This window comes from Helobdella robusta (genome assembly GCF_000326865.2).
Source record: "Helobdella robusta unplaced genomic scaffold HELROscaffold_1, whole genome shotgun sequence".
NCBI lineage: Eukaryota > Metazoa > Annelida > Clitellata > Rhynchobdellida > Glossiphoniidae > Helobdella > Helobdella robusta.
In genome coordinates this window covers 11,706,109-11,729,384 of record NW_008703570.1, presented here as the reverse complement: position 1 = coordinate 11,729,384, position 23,276 = coordinate 11,706,109, and the positions used below count along the sequence as shown (strand labels likewise).

The window sequence follows — 23,276 nt, the reverse complement described above, 5'->3', positions numbered from 1 at the left end:
CATGATGTTTCTTTGTAAGTCTCGAAACAAACAGCTTTAATTGGTTAAACAGCTCCACCACTATACCAGCCTATACACATTTATATAGATATATGTAATATGTATATATATTATATATATCTCAGTATTATATGAATATATATATACAATATGCATAAAGTGTATTATGTATGCATAATACAAACTGAGCAAATGTGATTAATAGTTCGAACGAACACACACACGCACGTACGCACACACACGCACAGATATAATTTGAACAAGCATTTGAAAAATAATGAAGTTAATATATATATCAATAAATTCAACACATGACGCTAGTTTCAAATTTAAGTTAGCGTGTAATTAATTGAAGGGGATTCACCATCATCTGCCTCACATGATGAAATAAAATGATTAACTGTCAAACAGTCGTTTTTTAATTGTAAGGATGGAGAATGGGTGAATGAATTGATGGGATGAATGAGTCGTTTGTCATTTATAATTTAATTCTATCGAAATAATTTATTAAACAATCTTTAATGCTGTAATATTAAGTTATTATTACAAGTAAAAACACAAACACACTCACACACACATATATAATTCGTTGAGAATCAAAAACGCAAAAGAATTGATATAAAAAAAATCATTGACAAACACTGCATATGCATGTAACAGCCACAAAAACCCAACGTTCAGTAAGTTGGCGAGGAAATCTTCAAGAAAAAACGTCAGTGAAACTAGCATTGATTTTTATAGCAGCAAAAAATGTAAGAAAAAATTAAACAATGCTTTTCGTATTAGATAAGAGACATGTTAAATTTCTATCTGGATTGGATATATAATTACCTGAAAAGAGAACAAAGATATTTAATAAAAGGCATACACAAAAATAACAAACCAATAAAAAAGACAGTGTCTTATGAAGATGTTAGAAAAGATGATAACATCCTGGTGATAACAAAGAATGATGCTAACGCCGTAATGATAACGAGACGAAGTAACAAACATGATGCGACGTGATGATACCATTGATTGATTTAGAACCGTAAAATGATGACAGACACATTAGCATATAATAAAGAACACAGTTTAGTTAGATACGTGAAAATATTAGGAAGATTAGATATCTATTTTATGATGAAGGAGGGATAGACCAAAAATCACTCTAGCCAAAAAAGCCTTTGCATTTGTACTTTGCATTTGTACTGAGATGGATGCTAACTCACCTTTCACAAATAATAATGACATTGATGAGAGTAATTGAGATTTACAAGAATTGTATAATAATTAATAGATTAATTGACCAATCAATCAATCAATCAATCAATCAATCAATCAATCAATCAATCAATCAATCAATCAATCATTGGTTAATATTATTTTCTTCAGTCAATAATACTTAACAGCGTGTACCAGGAAATTATGACAAAAAAAAACATCTTTACAAACACGAAAAGCACCAACGAAACACCAAATACACAACAAATACCTGCAAATACGTGCATGGCATGAACCAAAAACACATGCATACACATAAACAAGTACAATGAACATGCACACACACACGCACGCACGCTCAAACACATCTGAACAAAATATCTGATGAAAATTTATTCAATTTTGCTTAATATAAAATATTTAAGTCGCAAAAAACATTAAAAAAAATATATTTAGAACATTTTCTTTTGATTTGATAAATGAATAAATGATATATATATATATACACATTTGTTTATATATGTATATATAAATATGTGTACGTTGGTTAGCAACTTAACTCCAGAGCAAGAAAGTCTGTCACATCTTCTTGTGATTTAGAAGCTAAAAATATGTATCCACATATATATATATATATATATATATATATATATATATATATATATATATATATATATATATATATATATATATATAAACTTATATGCTTTCACTGAAAATCAATAATAAAAAGTAAAAATATACAAATAATTTTAATGAACAAAACCAAATTATTTATGTTAAGTTACAATTTAGTTAAGATTCCAGAACTGCTGAACTGAGAGTAAATATTGCAATGAAAATTAATCTTTAGCTTCAAACATTATCATCAACAAATTGTTGGTGCAATCCACCTATATAATTTATATATAAATACATATATATATATATTTATATATATATATGTAAGTATATAAGATATCTTCAATTGACTGATTCCTCTTTGATGCTAAAGTCCATTGGAGTATCATAACTTTCATCTTCATCGTCATCCTCCCCATCATCATTGTGATTATGATTATTAGTATTGTTGTTGTTGTTGTCGTCATTATCGTTGTTGTTGATATTATCACCATCGTCGTCATTATCATTGCTGAAACTTTGCTCACTGCGATCCAACAAATTATTATCATTCATGCCATGTAAGCTGCTGCTGATGATGCTAATGTTCTTGCTGATGTTCTCATTATCTTCATAATTAGTTGAATCAGGACTGATGAACTTATCTAGGGACCTCCTCCTTGCATTCATGAAGAAATTTGAAACTGTGGATAATTTTAAGTTTAACTGTTCAGCAATTGTTATCTGCACATCCCTACTTGGCCGCTTAACTTCTTTAAATATGGCCATTAATGTTCTGCGCTGTATTTCAGTGAACACTAATCGAGGCTTGCGGCATGGTTTGTTGTTTTTGCTGCCGTTGATCGAGAGATCCATTTGTAGTTCATGTTGCTGTTGCTCTGCCTGCATGTTTTGCTGTTGATGTCCTTCATCTGATGCTGTCAGCTGATAATTCGATGATGTTATTGACGTCGGGGTTGGACAAGTTGTTGTTGATGATGACAATAACTGGCTGGCAGTAGGTGGGCTCAAGTGACTGATAGCTGCTTTCGAAGATTTGAATTCTGAAAATTTCAACAAATTTTTAAAAATTGCAGTAAGCCATTTGTGCTCTGAAAGGCATCATTTGTTAAGAAAGTGTTAAGCAAATTAATACTAAAGGCAGTACATTAAAAAATATTATGAGAAACACTAACTATAATTGCCAACTGGAGTATATTTCAGCATTGCCAGTCTTTGTTCTTCTGACTGATTCAACCAATCCAACATTCGCCTGAATGTTTCCTTTCCAGCTTTCAGCTTGTTCCATGGTTTAGGGTTTCTTAAAAGGTCACTTAGAGTACCTTGGCTTCTTCCAAGAACCTTCTGTGAGAATACTGCTTGAGGTATGCCATAATGCCTCAATTCTGCTGCTATCATTCGAGCTATGTCCTGAGTACTACATAGATTTTGGTCGAGTTTGAAATTATGGAGTTTGGTTGTTGTTGAGCAATTAGAATGATTAGGATTAGAAAGATTATCCTGTTTGAGCCAAGATTGAGATGTTGAAGAATTTGATTTATTAACTCTCAAATCTTCGGGTCCTGGAGATGAGCAAGTTGAATAATTTGGACAAGAATCGGAATAGCAGGAAGATGATGTGTCAGCTGAGGAGTGTGGAGATGGAGAGCACTTTAAATCCAGTACCTCACCCCCTACATTGCCATTTGACGAATTTTCTGTTTTCACATTAGGAAATGCATCCAATGAAAAACTTTGATTATGATGAGCAAGTGGGTTGGCTAAATTTTTTAATAACAACAATTTACTTAGATATTGTTGAAACGTATCAGAATTCAAGCTATCACTTTTTGAATTCGAGGTGTTGTGTAATAAGTTGGCAGCTAGCGAGTGTTGATACAAATATGTTAAATAAGAAGCAAAGTTAGCAGCAAACTGGTGGTTCTCAACTTTTGATTCCTGCTTCCCTCCTTCAGCCAATCCATCACAATCTTCCTCATCTTTAGAGGCCACATCCGTTGATTCTTTCACGTTATCAACGCATTCCATCGTATAACGAACCATCTATCTTTGATCCAACGAGCATCCGCCTACCTTACTTGAATCTGTTCGTGTTCATAACCAGCTTTCAGTTTTCTTTATGTTCAGTGGTGATTTGATTGATTGATGGCAATGCGCTGATTTCGTTCGTTTGTTGCAAATTTGTTTTCGTTTAATTACCGTTCAAACGAGAAGTCACTCGCCATATAAAAATAGTTATTTAGATATAAAATAAATTTAAATGTTTAAAAAAGACTGCAACTTTGACAACAAATCTCGAAAGATAGACCTTTTTTCTTTCAAAATGGCAAAAATTCAATCCAAAGACGTTAAATGCAGTAAGAGTGCAATTAACTTTTTGCACATTTTTTCACGCAGGAAGCAGAGCAATGCTAAGCTGTCTTAATCATGTCCAATCATTGTTAGATGTTTTACTGTTAAAAACATTCAATTAAAACTATATTTACATTGTTGAATGTTGTTTTTGGGTTAAATAAAACTGGCTTTTAAAAATGATCTAAGTTCATAGTAATGTTGTTTCTTCACATCATTAATTCAATGTTTAGATTTTTCAATAGCATCAGCGCAATAACGGAGATTGATTTAAATAAATAATATAATATAAATAAAATAAAACATTTATTCAACCTATCAACTAAACAATTTAATTGCGCCATCTTAGTTATCGATAAAGCTTCTCAATGAAATTCGCAAACAAAATTGTTTCGAAATTTGTAATTAATGAAAAAATAGCTAAGGATAGTTGGAAAAGAACAGAATTCTAGAGAAGTAGACGGCGAAAGCCAACATAACGTGTTTGACATGAATTGGAGTCAGGAAAAAATTATGTCTAGGCATAATTTAAAAAATATAACAGTAACTATATACTCTAAGTATTTCAAGAATAACTAAGATGTAGACTTACAATAGTAAAAAAGAAAAAGTCCTTGCAATTAAAATGAAAAAAATTCCATATTCCATATGAAAATTCCAATATGCTCCAGGTATTCTTGGTTTATACAAACGCAGCGTTGTTATAAATTTCACGTTTCTACGAACGCAGCGAATAAAAACGAAACATTTGTCATTCTAAGCTGTCTAACTCCAAACTTAAACTAGATTCATGTTAACTTACAAATATTCATAACAGTGAAACAGACAATATCATTTTATTTTTCTCCAAATAATATTAATTCTAAAAAATTTAAACAGAGATTAGATAACTATTTGATGAATGCCTAATTTAAGTATGAATAGATAGTGCATCAGACATAATGTATGAATTGTATGACTGAAATAACAATCATAAGAAGAAAATGACAAAATAAAGTATGATTGGAGAGCGGACTTGACTTAATGTATGAGAGGAACGTATGGCCGAAATGACAAATATGACGATTTGAAATACAATGTGTAATTGGATTTTAGATGAGTTTGCCTGAAATTGAAATTTGTAAAAATATTATTTTCTTTTACAATTGTTGATGGTACTATATATATCAATGCTGGAGACTTAATGTCTAGCCCGTACACTTTTTCATTACAATAAAGTCATATTTCTATTTATGGAATATTTCATGGGATGTAGGTTATTATTGTGCAAAAAACCGAATATACGCTTTAAAGTTAAAAATATATCCGGCTAAATTTATTGACACATAAATAATAATAATAATAATTACAACAGCAACAACAACAGCAAAGACAATGACAACGATAGTGATAAAAATAAATAAATGAATAATGAAAAACGATAAGTTGATTCGACTAACGAAACATCGACTGACTACTTACTACTACTAATAAAAAAATAATGATAAAAAACAAAACGAAGAAGATGTTAATAAATGAAATGCGTGGACCACTAACGCCCCAACAAGTGATCCAACTTACCTTCAGGCTTGCACGAACTGTCAGGTGAGAACGTGTTTATGCAGTTTTAAACACACAGCTATAAACTAACATCATCAATTGATGCATTCCTGTAACTAACTATGCTAATCTGTTAGCTAGCTACACAACTTATTCAGTCAATTGACCATAGGTTTAAGTAATTATTGTTTACTCTTTGTTTCGAGGCTATTTTTCCTTCAACAAAATGAATAGCCAGACAGAACGCTATAGAAGACAGTTTGTATTGGCAAGCCCGATCGTCCGTATGTAGGTACGGTCCTTAACAGTTAAAAATAAAAAAAGGCCACAGCCTCGTTTGGCCTTAAAAATTCATAACTCATCGTGAATAGAAAAATGAAAATTTTTTCTAGAAATTTTGTCAAACAGTTTATTGAAGAAATGAATGGATGGATGAATGAATGAATGAGTGAATACATAAATAAACAAATGATCGAACACGCAAACCAACGAATGAATGAATGAGTGAATGAATGAATGAATAAACAAACGATTTATATAATATGTAAATATATATTAAGCATTTTGATCTTGTAATTAAAAACACTCAACACACACACACACACGCGCGCATACAAATATCAAGTATAAAAATATTTGATTTGTAAAATTAAAAAAAATAATCTTAAAAAATAAATAAGCGAAAAAACCCACAAAAAACAACTAAACAGACAAAAGTTAATAAAAACACAATTCGTATATATATATATATATATATATATATATAGAGAGAGAGAGAGAGAGAGAGAGAGAGAGAGAGATAAAGAAAGAAGAAAGAGAGCTTAAAAACTTAACATTTAAAATTAACATAAACCAACAATTAGCTGAAAAAGAATGTAAATGAAATAAAAATAGAAAGTGCAGATGTGACATGTTGATTTATTCTGAAGGGATAAATGAATGATTGGATGAATAAATGAATGATCGATTGAATAAATGATTGAATGAATGAATGAATGAATGAATGAATGAATGAATGAATGAATGAATAAATGAATGGATAATCATGACTTGAAGTTTAAGGGCAGTCTGGCTCTCTGCGTCAGGCCTTCAAATCTCTTGTAGGTGTAGTTGAAGAAAACCCAATCGCATTTCGATGGATCGTCTGATGATTCTGATTGCGAGGCTGCCAATCAGTGAGTGATTGATTGAATGAGTAAATGAATAAGTGAATGAATGAATCAATCATCAGTAAATCAATCTATCTATCAATAGAGGAAAAGTCAAGTGAATTATTGAATTGATAGATGAATGGATAAACAAATGGATGAATAAAAAATAACTGATCGGATGAAGGGATGAATGAATGAGTGACAAACTGACGAATAAATGAATGAATGGATGCATGGATGAAATATGCAAAAATGAAAGTAGGAAACGAAACATACGCCATTTAAGATCAACGTCAGGAAATTCATCAAAGTTTGATGTATCGTCGATGCTTTTAACGTTAACTGGAATGACTGCAGGTCTGTCACTGAATCATTCAATCAATCAATCAATCAATCAATCAATCAATCAATCAATCAATCAATCAATCAATCAATCAATCAATCAATCAATCAATCAATCAATCAATCAATCAATCAATCAATCAATCAATCAATCAATCAATCAATCAATCAATCAATCAATCAGCCAACAAATCAATCAATCAATCGATCAATCAATCAATCGATCAATCAATCAATCGATCAATCAATCATTCAGCCAACAAATCAATCAACCATCCAGCCATCCAACCGTATATGGTCCCAATCAACTCCCGCAAAAAATGGATGTTCTTTAATTTCTTTGATGTTATTGTTCCCGCCAATTCTTCTCTCTCTTTCGCAACAAAAACTTTCGAACAAAGAAAGAAAAAAAATAAGACATTGTCTGTCAATGCGATGCTACAAACAACGCAATACGATGATACAAATAAATTAATGTAACTTATTGTATAAATTATTGAATGAAATAATAAATGAAGAAACAAACGAAAGAATAAATGAGCGAACGAAGGAATAAACAAATAAACGAATGAATGAATGAATGAATGAACGAATGAATGACACCTTTGAACGAGTGATCGAGCCTCATTAGAGATAGGAACTTCGGTTGGGAAGACTAAAGTTTGCTTCCAATTCATCACCTTCCTGTACGTTTCTTGGGGACTCTCAGAGCAAAATGGAGGATAGCCTGTTGTTAGCGTCGTTGTTTAATCGATCAATCGATCGTTTGACCGACTGATCAACCAACCAGACAACCGACCAATCAATTAATCAATCCATTAATCAATCAATCAATCCATTAATCAATCAATCAATCATTTAATCAATCAATAATTAAATAAAAACTAAAACATTTATCAAACACCACCAAAATTAAACAAAATACTTCATAATATTAGCAATAAATCAACTAGCCATTACTAGTTGATAAAATAATAAGTTTAAAAATTAGCTGACCAGTAAACAATAATTCGACAATACAACCGACCAAAAAACAAGAATTTGACAATAGAACTGACCAATGAGCATCTCAAACATAATGACTCCAAGCGACCACCAATCGCAACTGTTTGTGTATCCAGTCTGCAGGAAGACCTCAGGTGCTATGTAATCCGGCGTCCCAACTGTCGAATATGCCTGCATAAATTAAAAATTTAATTAGGCCCATTATATTAATTAGGTCATGAATATTAATTAATAGTGAGCATTCGTATGCACATAGCATAATAGGGCAAGAATGTTAGGATTGAATGATTGAGCATATTGTGCAGACAGGTACAAATACAAAATATAATTGGATAAATAAAAAATATAATTGAAAAACTAATTGAAACGACAACAATGTTGAGTTTGATCAGTGAGTTAGCTTAGCTCAGTCAGTAAAAGTGCCAGCCCTTGCGTTGTTACTGCGTGCTGACCTGGTTCGAATGCTGTCTGTCCAAAATGATTCTGCAAATGTAAGAGCCGCATAGTAAAGAAAATAAGTAAGTGGAATCAGCCATAGAACACTGAAGAACGTACCAGCGCTCTCCTTCTGCTTCTCCATGACTGCTTCTTCGAATCCATTGGACTGGAAACTGTTGATGTCGTCGTCATCATCACATGTATAATATTATACTATTATAATTAATATTCAAAGACAAATCAAACTAATTAGCAGACTAACAAAACATAAACAAACAGATAAATACTAAAACAAATAAAAATTTACACAAGCAAAGAATGAATAAATGAACAACGAGCAAACAAACAGACAAACAAACAGACAAACAAACAGACAAACAAACAAAGAAACAAACAAGCAAACCAAAATCAGATGACTTGGCCTGTTTGAGGTCCTTATAGAATTCAGTCCTGTGGGACTTCTTCAGGCCTGTGCAGAGGCCAAAATCTGAGAGCTTTATATGGCCCTAACAACGCAATTAATTGTTACCCTCGTCAGCGTAATAGCATAATAATTCACTGTGACATTTAGTACTTGTTACTGGTGTGTTATACCGTTTGTCATGGTAATTGTTTTCATTTTTACAACAACAAAACAAAACAACACAACACACATAGACACACACACACACACACGTGAATCAACGCATGACACACAAATTTGCATATAATAAACAGGAATTTCTTTGAAATTGAACCAGGTCACTTTAACAGAGAACGCAGCACTTTAAACTATTAGGCCACAAGGAGCACAGACTCACCCTTGCATCTAGCAGTAGGTTATCAGGTTTGATGTCTCTGTGTATGAATCCAAGCTGGTGTATGGAGTTGATGGCCAGGACTGTTTCTGCTATGTAGAACTGCGTTTGCTCCTCTGTCATTGTGTCCTTCTTCATCAGCATGGTCATCATGTCACCTGGCGTTCGTTGTGGTGATAAAAATGATGCCGACTAACACTGATCAGAACAATCATAGACTAACACTGATCATAACAATCATAACACTACACCAACTTCAGCAACATTGAAACCACCACCATCAAAAGCATCAGTGGCTACAGCAACAGCAACCTCCAGGTAGAAATTCCATGATAAGATAGAGGCTGGTGGAGTCCTGAAATGAATAGAACATCTTAACGACCCACAAGTGATCTGCTTCGACGAGGACATCTCTCTCCGCTCGCACATGTGCTATCTACATTTTGTGATACATATATCAATTTTTGCAAATTCTTGATCTTTCACAAGCATATCACGACCACTATCATTATCATCTTTATCTTCTTCATCACTACCATCATCATTGTATCCCATGACATGACATGACATGACATGATATCACATGACATCATCACATCATCATCAAGAAAGATAAGATGGACTACCTGATCCTTCTCTAGCATATCAGCCTTCCTTAGAATCTTCATGGCATACACGTGACCAGTATCTCGTTTCTGAACTAGTCGGACCTTGTGGCGAGTAGTTTGAAGAAAAATTATCATGATATTTTTTATCATCTTTATCATTATGACCAACATCATCATCATCACCATCATAGACATCACCAATATCATCATCATCATCATAATCACATCATCCTCATTGACATTATTTTTGTTATCACCATTAATTAACATTTTCATCAGATTTATTTTAATTAAATATTATCTTCCAAATCATCATTCTTTAGTAAATAACAAGGTAGTTAGGCATGTAAATAATGTTACCAGATTTTGCACTAACTTCTCCAAAAGCTCCCCGACCTATGACCTTCAGTGGCTCGAAATCAATGACGCCAAGTTTTGCTCGTTTTAATCGCAAAAATTCTGTCTCTTTAAGAGCGTGCATCTGTCGTTTTTCACATTTCTGTCCAAAAAATAAATTTATAAATAAATATTTTCAATTGTCAATTAGATAATAAGAAAATAAATTTATTTACTGTAAGTAAATGAAATCATTTGAAACAAAATTGAGCTATGCAAATAAAATAATGATTAAAAATTAATAATTAAAATAAAACTATGAATAGTATTTATTAACTAAATATAAAAAAGATAACAATCAATAATATTATTTAATTATTTATTAATAAACGAATAAATAAAATTCAAAATTCAAACAACAAACCTGTTCATCTGTTAATCCTTCTCTTTCCATTGATCGCTCCAACTGTTTTATTCTGCAACCAATGAAAACAACCAATCACTTGAATTAGTAATGAACACCACAATTAGATAAAAAAAGTAGCAAATCATGTAATGATGGAGGAACAAATGAAATGAAACTAATGAAATAAAAGGATCATTCTAATAATCAATCAACAACAACAGACAGAAAGATCGAGACAGACAGACAAGCCTAACCAAACCTGGTTTCTCTTTCTTCATGCTGGGTAATGAGATTAGTGTAATAATTCTCCAGAGTCATCTTAGTCTTGTTGACCTTCTCAAAGACATGATTGTTGTTGTTGACGCTGTTGCTCTTCAAAGTCTGATCGTCGGCAGAAGACATCGTGAGACAAAAAATAATTCTTAAAATACTACCAGAGACAATTTGAAAGCCATTCAATGTTTACTTTACAACAATGAGCTCTGAGATTAGCTTTATACTTAATGTAATTTAAAAAATTTGGTAAAATGTAGAATGTGCAATATATCAGCTTTTATTCAATGTATATGAATATGATATAACATATCATATATAACATATATTATATTTTCTAAATGTTTATGAAACCAGCCGGTGTACTTAATTAAGCGCTTTCAAAGTCGCGGAAATGGCTCTCTGAACTTTGTAACTATAAGGTAGCCAAAGAAAAAGGTTTCAGTAAAAAAATTGGAAAGAACAGAGGCAGAGTTGTTGGTGGCAAAGACGTTAAAAATGTTAATACCGACGTCAACATAATTTCTTTTTCACTAACACAAGCTATTTATGATTTATGCTTAAAATGGAGATTGCTTTGCGTTCGAACCTCGTCAACGTGCGACTCTTCACGGAATGGCCTTGGAGTAAAACTAGATTCTCTTAAGGCGTACACTAATAGAGCACCTATAAATATTCATGATTGTTGACCTATATAATAAAAGAACAAATACAATAAAGAAACATTCACATTTAGTATTGCTTCTGAAAGAAAAAGTAGTAATTGATGTTGCCATTCATGTTCATGTATGTACCCTCAATTAATAGCTTATCTAACGTACAATAATTATTGCTCAGGTGAAGGTTGGCCATAAGATCATTAATTTATTGACGGTTTGTTTATTCATTCATTTCTGCGCATCCATCCATTCATTATTATCCCTCATCCTTTATATTTATTCCCACACTTGTCCATTCACTCATTCACTTATCTGACCATCTTCTTACCATTTTTTATCCACCCATTCACGTATACAGCTATTTATTCATGCATTTGTTCATTCAATTGCTGTTTAATGTTCATTGATTCATTCGTTTATCGCTCATTCATTCGTTCATTCTTCTGTCGCTAAATGAAATACGAGCACTATCTATTGATTGATATTGACGTATTGATTGAATAATTTTGCCCAGGAAGGAGAACATTAATGACGCGATCGATGTTGAGCATACGTTCATCCAACGTTCATTCAACGTTCATCCCTATTTGCGAACATTTTTAGCAGGCAAACAGTGAGCTAAATAGAGTTCGTGCATTTGCATGCACTTGGATACAATATCACTTTTACCAAAAATGTTTCTGAGCTGATGTTGTGTGCCAATGCATGCTACAGCTTAACGCAAGAAACACGTATGAAGATGTATTGCAACTCTATTATGAAATTACTGCAAGGTTAGTAGATAAATCAAATGCCGTTCTCCTCTATATCATGCCCTTGAAGCCAAGTATGAGATGAATTGTTCCGTGATCACCTTCCTACCTGCCTGCAGCCTGGTACGACGTTCTCACCTGATTGTACAACCAACGAGCATTGATTTCGTAGAATTTATTGATTTGCTTCATGTCTTGATCTAGTTTTGACATTTTGCAGCACATATCTCACTGCACACGAGTAATTGCTTGCTACTCAATCATGGAAAATTGTCTGAAACTGAAGCGAACTCGTAAAAATATTGTAAATTTATATATAGAATATCGTCTTTTGTTTTTCTTACCGCATGAATTTGAATCATCTTGTACCTCGGATGATCTAGAACTTCTGAACTACATTCTACCCTTGAATGTTCTTGAACCCTGGATGACCTTGCACTCTGGATGTCACATTCGATTTATTTGCTTTTACTGAGTCATGAAATGCTTCTCAGTCCCAACCAACTATCTTTGCCTGAAAGTAAAAAAAATTTGGTGTTTTCAATTGAACGTTATTCTGGTTTCAAAAATTGTGGCCACATATATTTTTTGTAACACACGGAAAAGCGATAAAGAAGATTTGCTTACAAGAAAAGCTAAAAATCCATGTTTTTCGAGTTTCAAATGTAAATTTTGAGACGTGAAAGGTGGTTAAATCACATTGGATAAATTTTGAGTGTACATTTAAGATAGGTATAAATGTATGTATTTTACTTAGGTTTTGCACATAAAGTAAAAGATTATATATATACACAAAAATACAGGCAAGAAAAAACCACACAGCCAGGCAACTCCGCCAATAAAAAATCTCTAGTGATGATACCTAGCACTTTTAATTTAACTAAGTGGGTACATATGCACAATTGCACATATGCACAATTCGCATCAAAGTTCAATTTTACAACACCAAAGTTAATTTTTACAACGTCAAAGTTAATCTTGACAAAGTCAATATTTCCCTATATATATACAACAAGGAGCACTGACGATGATTCATTCGGAATCGAAATATGGCCTTATTTGCAGCATGAATTCGAAAAATAAGTTTATTTTGAATTTTAATAAACTAAACGTTCACCAAAAAACTTTAGTGAGAAAAATCGAAAAAACGAACTACAAACATATTAACGCCAAACATTCGGTAGAATTTATAGAATATTGTAAAAATTATATATAGATACATAGACAATTATATATAGATACATAGACAATTATATACAGATATTTAGACAATTATATATAATACATAGGTTTATAAATACATACGTATGCACACATGTACACACACAACACAATCACATACATGCATACTCAAACATCCAAACTTACATGGGTAAATAGACGTTGACGAGTATGATGCTAATTTCGAACACAACTTACCTTACCGCATCTTGCTGTTTGTGTGATTGATGGTCCACGGTTTCAATGACTTTGTTTGGGTTTTTAAAATAATTTAATTTAATTTTTATTTATTTAAAGTTTAAAAATATTCTTATGGAAAAATAATTGAAAAATAATTGAAAAAAGTTAGCTAGCTGGCATGAATTTTTATCAAAAGCAAATTTTAATAATTAAAAAAGTAAAATAAGCAAGAAATGTATACAGTTTAACTGAAAACAATTTACGAACTAAAAGTATGTATGTATGAATATGTATGGAATTAAATACACACGCAACACACCACACACACCACACACACACACACACACACACACACATGTATATATAATTGGCAAGGAAATATGCACTACAAAGCATTCACAATTTTATATCCATTCTGTCTTTCTGCATTTATCATCAACAAACACTACGAAAAACGATAACGATGATAAAAAAAGGAAGAAAAAAATGCCGATGATAACAATTAAGATGATGAGGACGACAACGATGACTATGATATTAATGATGATAATGAATTGATATAGTATTAAGCACCGGTACCAAACTATGCAGGTAGGCATAAAGGTATGCACTTAAATAACACAAACTTACTTATACACATGTACTGTACATGGTGTATATATTGTATGTATGTACGTACGTATGTGTGTATGTATGTATGTATGTATGTATGTATGTATGTATGTATGTGTGTGCGTGTGTATGTATATAGATGTATGTATGTATTTTTATTCTCATAAGCATTCATTCCATTTTCACACATAGGTATGCGACAATTTGCAGAATTGGCGGATAATGCTCGCGTATTACGTTTAATTAAAATCATTGAGAGGAGAATTAGGTACTGTGAAGTATTCGAACTGTTGTACTTTAATTAATTTATACCGTTTGCATGTGTACGTCATACATACATGTATGTACCCTGCGTATGTTTGTATGGAAGTATGTAGGGGATCGTAGGCGAGTGCCGATATACAAGGATTAATACATTTGTTAAAGAAAGACTTCAAACTGGAGTTGTGATGATTTCATCAAAGACATCGCCAGCATCATCACCATCAGCAGCTTCCTCATCATCATCGAAGTCTGAAAAGAATTTAAAATGCAATCCAGCGAAGAAGAGGAGCATTGATGATGATGATGATGAGGAGGAGGAGGAAGACGAAGATGCTTCGAAACCATTGTTAAATGACAACAACAACAGAGTTGATGCTACAAATGTCAACAACAATAACAATAATAGTAATAATGACAACAACAAGTTGATAAAAAAAAGTCTGAAGAGAAAATTTAAAAGCTATAATGAAAAAAGTGACGTCAACGATGATGATGTGGCTCGAGAAGCATCATGGCTCTTGGATGTTCCAGCATTCAGCGCACCTCAAGACAGAACTTTTACAAATCGCGTCAATACATCAACGACATTTTTGTTGAAGTCACCAGCAACAACATCGTCGTCATCTTCGTCTTCATCACCGTTTTTATCATCCTTATCGCAATCGCACGTAACAACTGCAACGTCATCGTCATCATTGAAAAATTTATATTCTGCTTCAACAACTATTTCAACGACAACAATTTTTGCAACAATACCGAAAACAAATCAACCGTCAAATAGCTCCACTCTTAAATCAACAACAACATTTATTTTACCAACAGAGTCATTACCAACATTTAAAACAGCAACGCTACAGCAGCAGCAGCCACAACGACAACCAAAACAACATACGGCACTGGAAATAAAGAAAGCAGGTCTCCATGATGAGAACCGGTTTGCACGGACGAACGAGGCGAACCAGTCATGCAGAACAACAACTGCGAACATGAAAAGTGAACGGGATGATAGTGATGATTATGATGTTGGTGGAAAGAAACACTGTGATGATGATGATGATGATAATAACAGGTATGTTGACGCTCTTTGTAGGAAAAATGTTGGTGGGTCAGTCGCATCATCAACTTCAACAACAACAACCTCAACCCTGACAACAACATCAACAACTGCAACATCGATAACATTAACAGACTCTAACAATACTACTACTACCGTGATGCTGTCAAAACCATTAACTATTTCTGCCAAAACGTTAACAGCAACAACAACATCAACCACAGCAGCAACAACAACAACTACAGCAGTAGCAGCAGTAACAACAATATTAACTTCAACAAGTTCACGTAACGCTTCAATCTATACCTCATCAAAAACGACTTCAGCGATAATATCTCATGTAAAATTGCCACCACAGCCACAAACCTCACCACTAGCGACAACATCGTTAGCGGCAACCACATTGACGACACCAACAAAATCAATAACATCTTTTGCCACAACGCTAACATCAAAATCAATAACAAAATCAACGACATCATCAACATCAACGACGTCCTTCGTTTCAGCCACATCAACCACAAAACAGCCGAAAACCACATCGGCGTACATCAATATTGACTCCCCCATCCACAACTGCAACAGTTGCAGAAGTGACTTCAAATACGAACCAAACGTTCATTTCATTGTGTTCGACGACAACAACATTCCACAAATTGATGAGTACATCATTTCAACAACAAAACATTTGACGACAAGAATTCCATCACCGCCGCTAGAAGCAGCTGCAGCAGCAACAACAACCACAACAACAACAACAACATTAGCAGCAGCAACAAAATCATCATCAGTCGATAGCACGTCCCACAAGCACTCGTCGTCAACCAACAGTAAAATCACGACTATTTATGAAAACACAACGTCTACGTACTGCAACTCAACAACAACAACATCATCATCCAGGACTTTTACCACATCAACAACAACATCAATCACCACAAAACCGATCAAGCCAACAACACTTATCAACATACCCTACAGCATTGGCGGGCTGGCTTCAATCTCTTACAAACGAACGCAACTGCCGCCACCACTGATACTACACAACAGCAACTACAACACCAACAACTACGGCAGCAGCAACAACGCAAAACAACGACGTTTTAGACTTAACGCCCCGCTGCAACATCATTACAGTGAAGACTTCCTCGATTCGACAGTTTATTACGACGACCACGTGGTCGCTGAGGACTACATCGTATCGCCAACGCTTCTCTTCAACTCACGACAACAATCCAACAACAACAACAACAACAACAACAACCGCAGCATCAAACTGCAACAATTATCCAGTGCCAAAAATCGGCATCTTTCCTGTTCAGCTGGACTTGCAGGAAGTCTCATAGGTGTCGCTAACATCGCCGGATTTGTTGATGACGTCAGTTTGTATGGAACGCCGAAAGAAGATTTTTCGCCGACTAAAGAACCGGAAATGGTTAGTAGTTTTGTGAAAGCAGAACGAAATGTCGCTGGTTGAATTATTTAATTAAATTTATTTAATGCATTATTAATAAAATTAATGTTTGCGAATGACATAGAATGCTTAGCAAGAATATAGTGGCAATTTAAAAGCATGAGTGCATTTCTATATTGATGAAAAAACAATGATAAAAAGATTATTATGATGACGTCATCGGCCGTACGATATTGTCACAATCTTGCCGTAATTCGATAGCGAACTAATACAGTCATGCTAACTCAATTGCAAGGACAATGGCTGGCTGTGTGAGAGTGCGTGAAATTTGAAGTGAGCAGTAATTGCGCCCGTTGTTGTTGTGGCCATTGATTGAGGCGAGGAATGGAACGATGGTGACGTTAGGTCGGACGTTGAAATTAATTCTCCATGATCAAAGATCACGCATACATTTGGCGGAAATAAAAATGGCGAGCAATGTAAGATAGCGTTAATTGCAAATATAATTAATGTTTTAACAATGTCTCTTGCGCGTTACAATGTAACTAGCCAATCTTAACTATCTCAACAAAACATGACACAAAATTACAGCAACAACAACAACAACAAACAACAACAAATATCAACAACAAACAAATCACGAGCAACAACCCCGTCAGATAAAATCAGCCAACGGCAGCAGTTTCCTGAAGGAGCAGATAATTTCCTTCTTCCAGCCCTCAGACAACAAACTGGCCATGAAGTTGTTTGGGAACAAGAAGGCTCTTATGAAGGAGAAGATGCGTCAACAGGAAGCTGGAAATTGGATCATTCATCCCTGTAGCAACTTCAGGTTGGTTGACTGGTTACTATACGCAGTGCACATTGGCGCCAAATAGTGGGAGAGAAATTTTTTCATCATTTTGAAAAAAAGATCAAATCAGTCGGAATAGTCACAGCGAACTTAAATTTACATTCCAAAATTTTGCTATTTCAACAATTCGGCCTTGAATCATATGTTTCCAAATGATAATTACCCCAAAAATTTGAATTTTCGATGATTTGCCGCTTAAATTATTTCAAAACATGGCGCCTGCCACTGCTTGAGTTTTTATTTGTTTATTTATTTTTAATTTATTCAGGTATTTATTTAATGTGCTCATACTTTCATCAATTAACTTTTTTCTTTGCTCGCATCACATACATCACTTACTAACTTAATTATTTAATTACATATTAATTTACTTGTTTATTTACTTGTAATTTATTCAGTTATTTGCATAACTAAATGTTCTTTTTATTTTACTGTTTCATACCTACTATAACTCAGTTGTTCATTCATCATTCACTCGCTCATTCACTCATCTGCCTATACAGATATATACTCACTTATCTACTTACATACTTTTCTACTAACTTACTTATGCACCATCACTTATTTGAGATAATTGGATTGCCGGTACCTTGGCTACCTGGCTCTTCTGCGGTTGATTGATTAGTTGGCTGATTGATTGGTTGGCTGATTGATTGATTGGTTGGCTGTTCGGTGGTTGATTGGTTAATTGGTTGACTGTTTAAATAATTGGTTGGTTGGTTAATTGATTGAGTTGCTGGTCAAATGTTTGGTTTGCTGATTGATTTATTAGCTAAAGATTGGTTTTTGGATTGAATTTTTGATTAACTGATTGCCTGGTTGATTGTTAAATAAGTTTGTTATGTTCAGATAAAAAAACCCAAAATATTGAAAAAAATAATTAAAATACAAAAATTTAAATTAAAACTAATGCGACAAATTACGTCAAATGGCTATTTCGCATACTTTCAATTAATTGGTTAATTAAATGTTTTAAAAATAAAACAAATTACCAGCTTAATAATTAAGGAAAAACTAAAAAAAATAAAGAAAAATGAATTAAAAAATTGAATTGAAAATTTTAGTAGTGCATTGGAGGAAATAAATTGATGAATGGGATGGGTGGAAAGTTTGAAAGGATGAAAGAAGGATAGGTGATTGTCGTAATCTGGCAAGCAATTAAATGAATAATGAGTGAATGATTGTATGAACGTGCTAATGAGTGAATGAATGAATGAATCTCTCAAAGAGTGACTGATTGAGTGGGAGAATGAACAAATAAATGGATAAATAAGCAAACGAATACAAAAATGAATGAATGAATGAATTAATTAATTAATTAATTAATGGATATAATTAAATATTGGCATAAATGAACATATGAATGAACAAATTTAAAAGTTGAATGTTTCATGTCTTGAATGACCGAGTAGATGAAATTAACAAACAACTAGATAAACAAACATGAACAATAAATCATGAACAGAAAAATCGAATGAGTGATTAAACAAATGAATGAACTAATAGACAAACAAACAAAAGAAAGAACAAGCGAACAAACGAACGAACAAGCGAACAAACGAACGAACAAACGAACGAACCATTGAACGATAGCATTGTCGTCGGATTGACGAACGGCAATGCAGACTGACTGCAATAAATATGAAAATAAAAGAAATTGCGTGCCCTGATTCCATGCACTGAGTGCTGATGATGACGACGACGATGGTGGCGATGATGATGTGGACATGGTGGCGGCGATGATGTGGTGTAGTGATGGTGATGATGATGTGGTGATGATAACAATGATGATGATGATGATGATGATAACAATGATGATTTTGATGATGATTGAATTTTATGTTGCAATCTTTGTGACCATGATGAAAATGATAATAATGACAACGACGGAGCGAATGATGATGGTTTGATGGTGCTACCTTGTAACACAGTAACGATGAAATGGTGATAATAATGGTGATAATAATAAAACTGGGATTATGGAATGATTAAAGTAAGATGATGATGATGAAGGATTAAAATTTTTTAGCACCTTCTAGATTAATCTTAAAAACTTCCTTTCACTAATCTCCAACATCTTTCAATTCGAAAAACCATTGACATTAAATAATAATAATAATAATGATATAATAATTATTATTATAATTATAATAATAACAATAATGATAATAATGATGTGGGTAGTGCAACGTGGTAAGGCGCCTGATTCTACTGTTGCATTGTCCGGATTCAAATACAAATAGATCCTCACCTACCATCTGCCACGTGTTTGATGCGTGGATTTGCTCGCACTTACGTCTGCTGTTGATACCTTTGAGGATTAATTAAAAGAAATTCATTAATAATGACGACGATGATGGTAATGATTATAGTTGTCATCATTGCAAATGGCAGCCATCATTATCATCACCACCACTCTTGTCATCATCATCCTCCTCTTTCTCATCATCATCATCATGACCATCATCATCCTCACCATCGTAAATGTTATCTTCGTGCTACCATTTTCATCATCGTTATTTTCATCGCAATCATCGTCTCCATCATCCTTTTCATCACCATCGTTATCATCGTCGTCCTCATCTCCATTTTCATCATCACGTCGTCTTCATCTTCATCACATTTCCACCAGCATCAGCATTGTTTCCCCCTTTCCACCCATGTTTGCAGTTGTCATTATATTTTTTCCATCCATAGCTACTAAGATTAATTTTGTTTGGAAATCCATTTTCCACCGAGTTTGATTTGTAGCGAGATTAGCCAAACAATTGAAAACTTGTCGAATGAAAACATCAAGGAATGCCTCAGCAACCAGTCCTCAATGCTGTAGAATAAAAAGTAACTTTGCCGCTTATATTGTTTTGTCTTAAAAATGTTTTTTTGTTTGTTTGTTTTTTGTCACCAAAAATAACTCCAAAATGTTTTTTTTATAGAAATTTTATGTTGCGTTGATAGGGTTTATAAATGAATGAATGAATGAATGAATGAATTAATTAATTAATGACACAAAATTCGTAAAATTCGTATGAAAAATGGTAGAGAGTGAATCACTTAATTTTTTTTTCTTCCTGACAAATTATTTTCTATGTATACAAAAAAACTTCTCTTCGATATCATCCTTACCTTACAAATACACTTAAAGTCGGTAGCTTTGGAATTTAATTGAATAGGATTTCTAAGTTTTTATTTGAAAAATAGAAAGAGAGTGAAAATAAATAATTCGTGAAACGGGAGATGTTTGAGAAAAAAAATTTCAAAGTGAGTCAAAGATTTTTTCCTAAGTGGTTGGATTTAGTTGGATGTTACTGGGACAGCCATCTTATTCTATGGTGCAATCCGTTTTTTTGTCTGCCTGGCACATGCACGTGACGTCACGTTGCTGTTTGTGTTGACGTCATGATGTTGTTCGTGTTGGTCTCATGATGTTGTTCGTGTTGATGTCATGATGTGGTTTGTGTTGATGTCATGATGTTGTTCGTTTTGATGTCATGATGCTGTTTGTGTTGATGTGGCTTGTGGCAGAGACTGTAGTCGTTGATATTGTTTGCGTTGTTGATGTTTTTCTGCGTAGGTGTTGATGTTGTTTGTATTGATGTCGCGAGGAATCTATTACCATGGTTAGTTACCGGTTGACTAGTTTCAAATAAACAACTCGTCAGTATTCACTTGGTTTTTTTTATAAACATTTTGTTTGTTTCTTTAAATTACATTAGACGTAGTTTCTATTTGAGCGTTAAACATGCACACGTTCTTCAGAGTTGAGTTTAAAAAGTGGACATTTAATGCGAAAATATTTTTTGGCTTTCTTTCAACTAAGTCGTCGGCATCGTTACTATCATCATTTTTTGTTTTATGGCCTCTGTTGCATCGTCATCACCGTCGTCCTCATCATCGTCATCATCATCGTCAGCATCATCATCATCACCATCGTCAGCATCATCATCATCACCATCGTCAGCATCATTGCTCTAGACCGCACCTCATTTCACTCACATTGTCCCTTGATTGACACCCTTAAGCACTGGGAGGGAGGAGGTGGAAAGAAGAAAGAACCAAATCAACATTAGCACCACTACCGATATCATCATCAGCATCATCATCCTCTTCTTCTTCTTTTTAATCAGCATCATCATCTTCATCATCATTATCACCATCATCATCTTTTTCTTCTTTTTCATTATTCATTTTTTTTCATTCCTCCTCCTCTTCATCATTTATCATCATTCATCATCATCGTCACACCACCATCATCGTCATCAGCATCATCATCGTCATCAGCATCATCATCGTCATTGTCAGCGTTATTATCCAAGATATACTTCCTCTATTGACTTTCCTTTTTAGAGCAATGGTGAAAGAAAAAAGATAAATGAAAAAGAGAATGAAAAAGAATGAGTGAGAGAAAGAAAGAGAAAGAAAGAGAGAGAAAGAGAGAAAGAGATAGAGAGAGTTATTATATTATTTAGCACTGGACTTCAGACGTTGAGCAAATGTCACGTGAAAGAATTAAGCTGGATCATAGTGATGATGATGAGACGATTGTAAGGACGAGTAGGATAACGACGATGATAAAAAGGATGATGATGATGATGATATCTTTGTAAGCAGTGCCAACCATGCTGATGATACTGTTACAACTGATGATGAAGAAGATGATGAAGAAGATGATGATGAAGATGAAGAAGAAGATGATGAAGATGAAGATGATGCTGACTTGACTCAGTAATCAGGATAATGATGTGATGCGGTGATTGACAATTGAGCGTCGTGTAAGATGGATGAATGGTTACGGATATACACAACTTGCTAATGACGTATGTATGTATGTATGTATGTATGTATGTATGTATGTATGTATGTATGTATGTATGTATGTATGTATGTATGTATGTATGTATGTATGTATGTATGTATGTATGTATGTATGTATGTATGTATGTATGTATGTATGTATGTATGTATGTATGTATGTATGTATGTATGTATGTATGTATGTATGTATGTATGTATGTATGTATGTATGTATGTATGTATGTATGTATGTATGTATGTATGTATGTATGTATGTATGTATGTATGTATGTATGTATGTATGTATGTATGTATGTGTGCGTGTGTGTGTGTTGTGTGAGATAGAGTTTGCTTGTGTTTTTGGGTTTATTTATACAATAGATGGTTTGCGCGGACGCACACACA

At 33.6% G+C, this 23,276-nt stretch overlaps 4 protein-coding genes across 4 annotated transcripts; 2 read left to right on the top strand and 2 right to left on the bottom strand.

Moving 5' to 3' along the window:
* Positions 1-2,439: 2,439 nt before the first annotated feature.
* HELRODRAFT_134261 (hypothetical protein) lies at positions 2,440-3,243 on the bottom strand (the record flags this gene model as incomplete). The annotated part of the gene is made up of 2 exons (XM_009011491.1): positions 2,440-2,706; positions 3,013-3,243. Coding segments are annotated over 2 exons (498 nt in total), but the record flags the coding sequence as incomplete, so codon positions are not given.
* A 3,259-nt stretch (positions 3,244-6,502) lies between these two features.
* On the bottom strand, positions 6,503-11,261 carry HELRODRAFT_93606 (hypothetical protein). Its single transcript, XM_009011490.1, has 13 exons — positions 11,058-11,261; positions 10,817-10,868; positions 10,433-10,555; positions 10,075-10,158; positions 9,761-9,884; positions 9,452-9,606; positions 9,055-9,157; positions 8,769-8,824; positions 8,267-8,384; positions 7,812-7,935; positions 7,498-7,596; positions 7,143-7,231; positions 6,503-6,880 (listed from the first exon to the last, which is right to left on the bottom strand). The coding sequence occupies exons 1-13, from the start codon at positions 11,198-11,200 to the stop codon at positions 6,759-6,761; spliced, it is 1,392 nt and encodes a 463-aa protein (XP_009009738.1). The 5' UTR covers positions 11,201-11,261; the 3' UTR covers positions 6,503-6,758.
* A 4,009-nt stretch (positions 11,262-15,270) lies between these two features.
* HELRODRAFT_159614 (hypothetical protein) lies at positions 15,271-17,290 on the top strand (the record flags this gene model as incomplete). Its single annotated transcript, XM_009011489.1, has 2 exons — positions 15,271-15,399; positions 16,172-17,290. 2 exons carry the CDS (start codon positions 15,271-15,273, stop codon positions 17,288-17,290), a joined length of 1,248 nt encoding a protein of 415 aa, XP_009009737.1.
* A 329-nt stretch (positions 17,291-17,619) lies between these two features.
* HELRODRAFT_159613 (hypothetical protein) lies at positions 17,620-19,130 on the top strand (the record flags this gene model as incomplete). The annotated part of the gene is made up of 3 exons (XM_009011488.1): positions 17,620-17,706; positions 17,887-18,059; positions 19,076-19,130. The coding sequence occupies 3 exons, from the start codon at positions 17,620-17,622 to the stop codon at positions 19,128-19,130; spliced, it is 315 nt and encodes a 104-aa protein (XP_009009736.1).
* Positions 19,131-23,276: the final 4,146 nt, after the last annotated feature.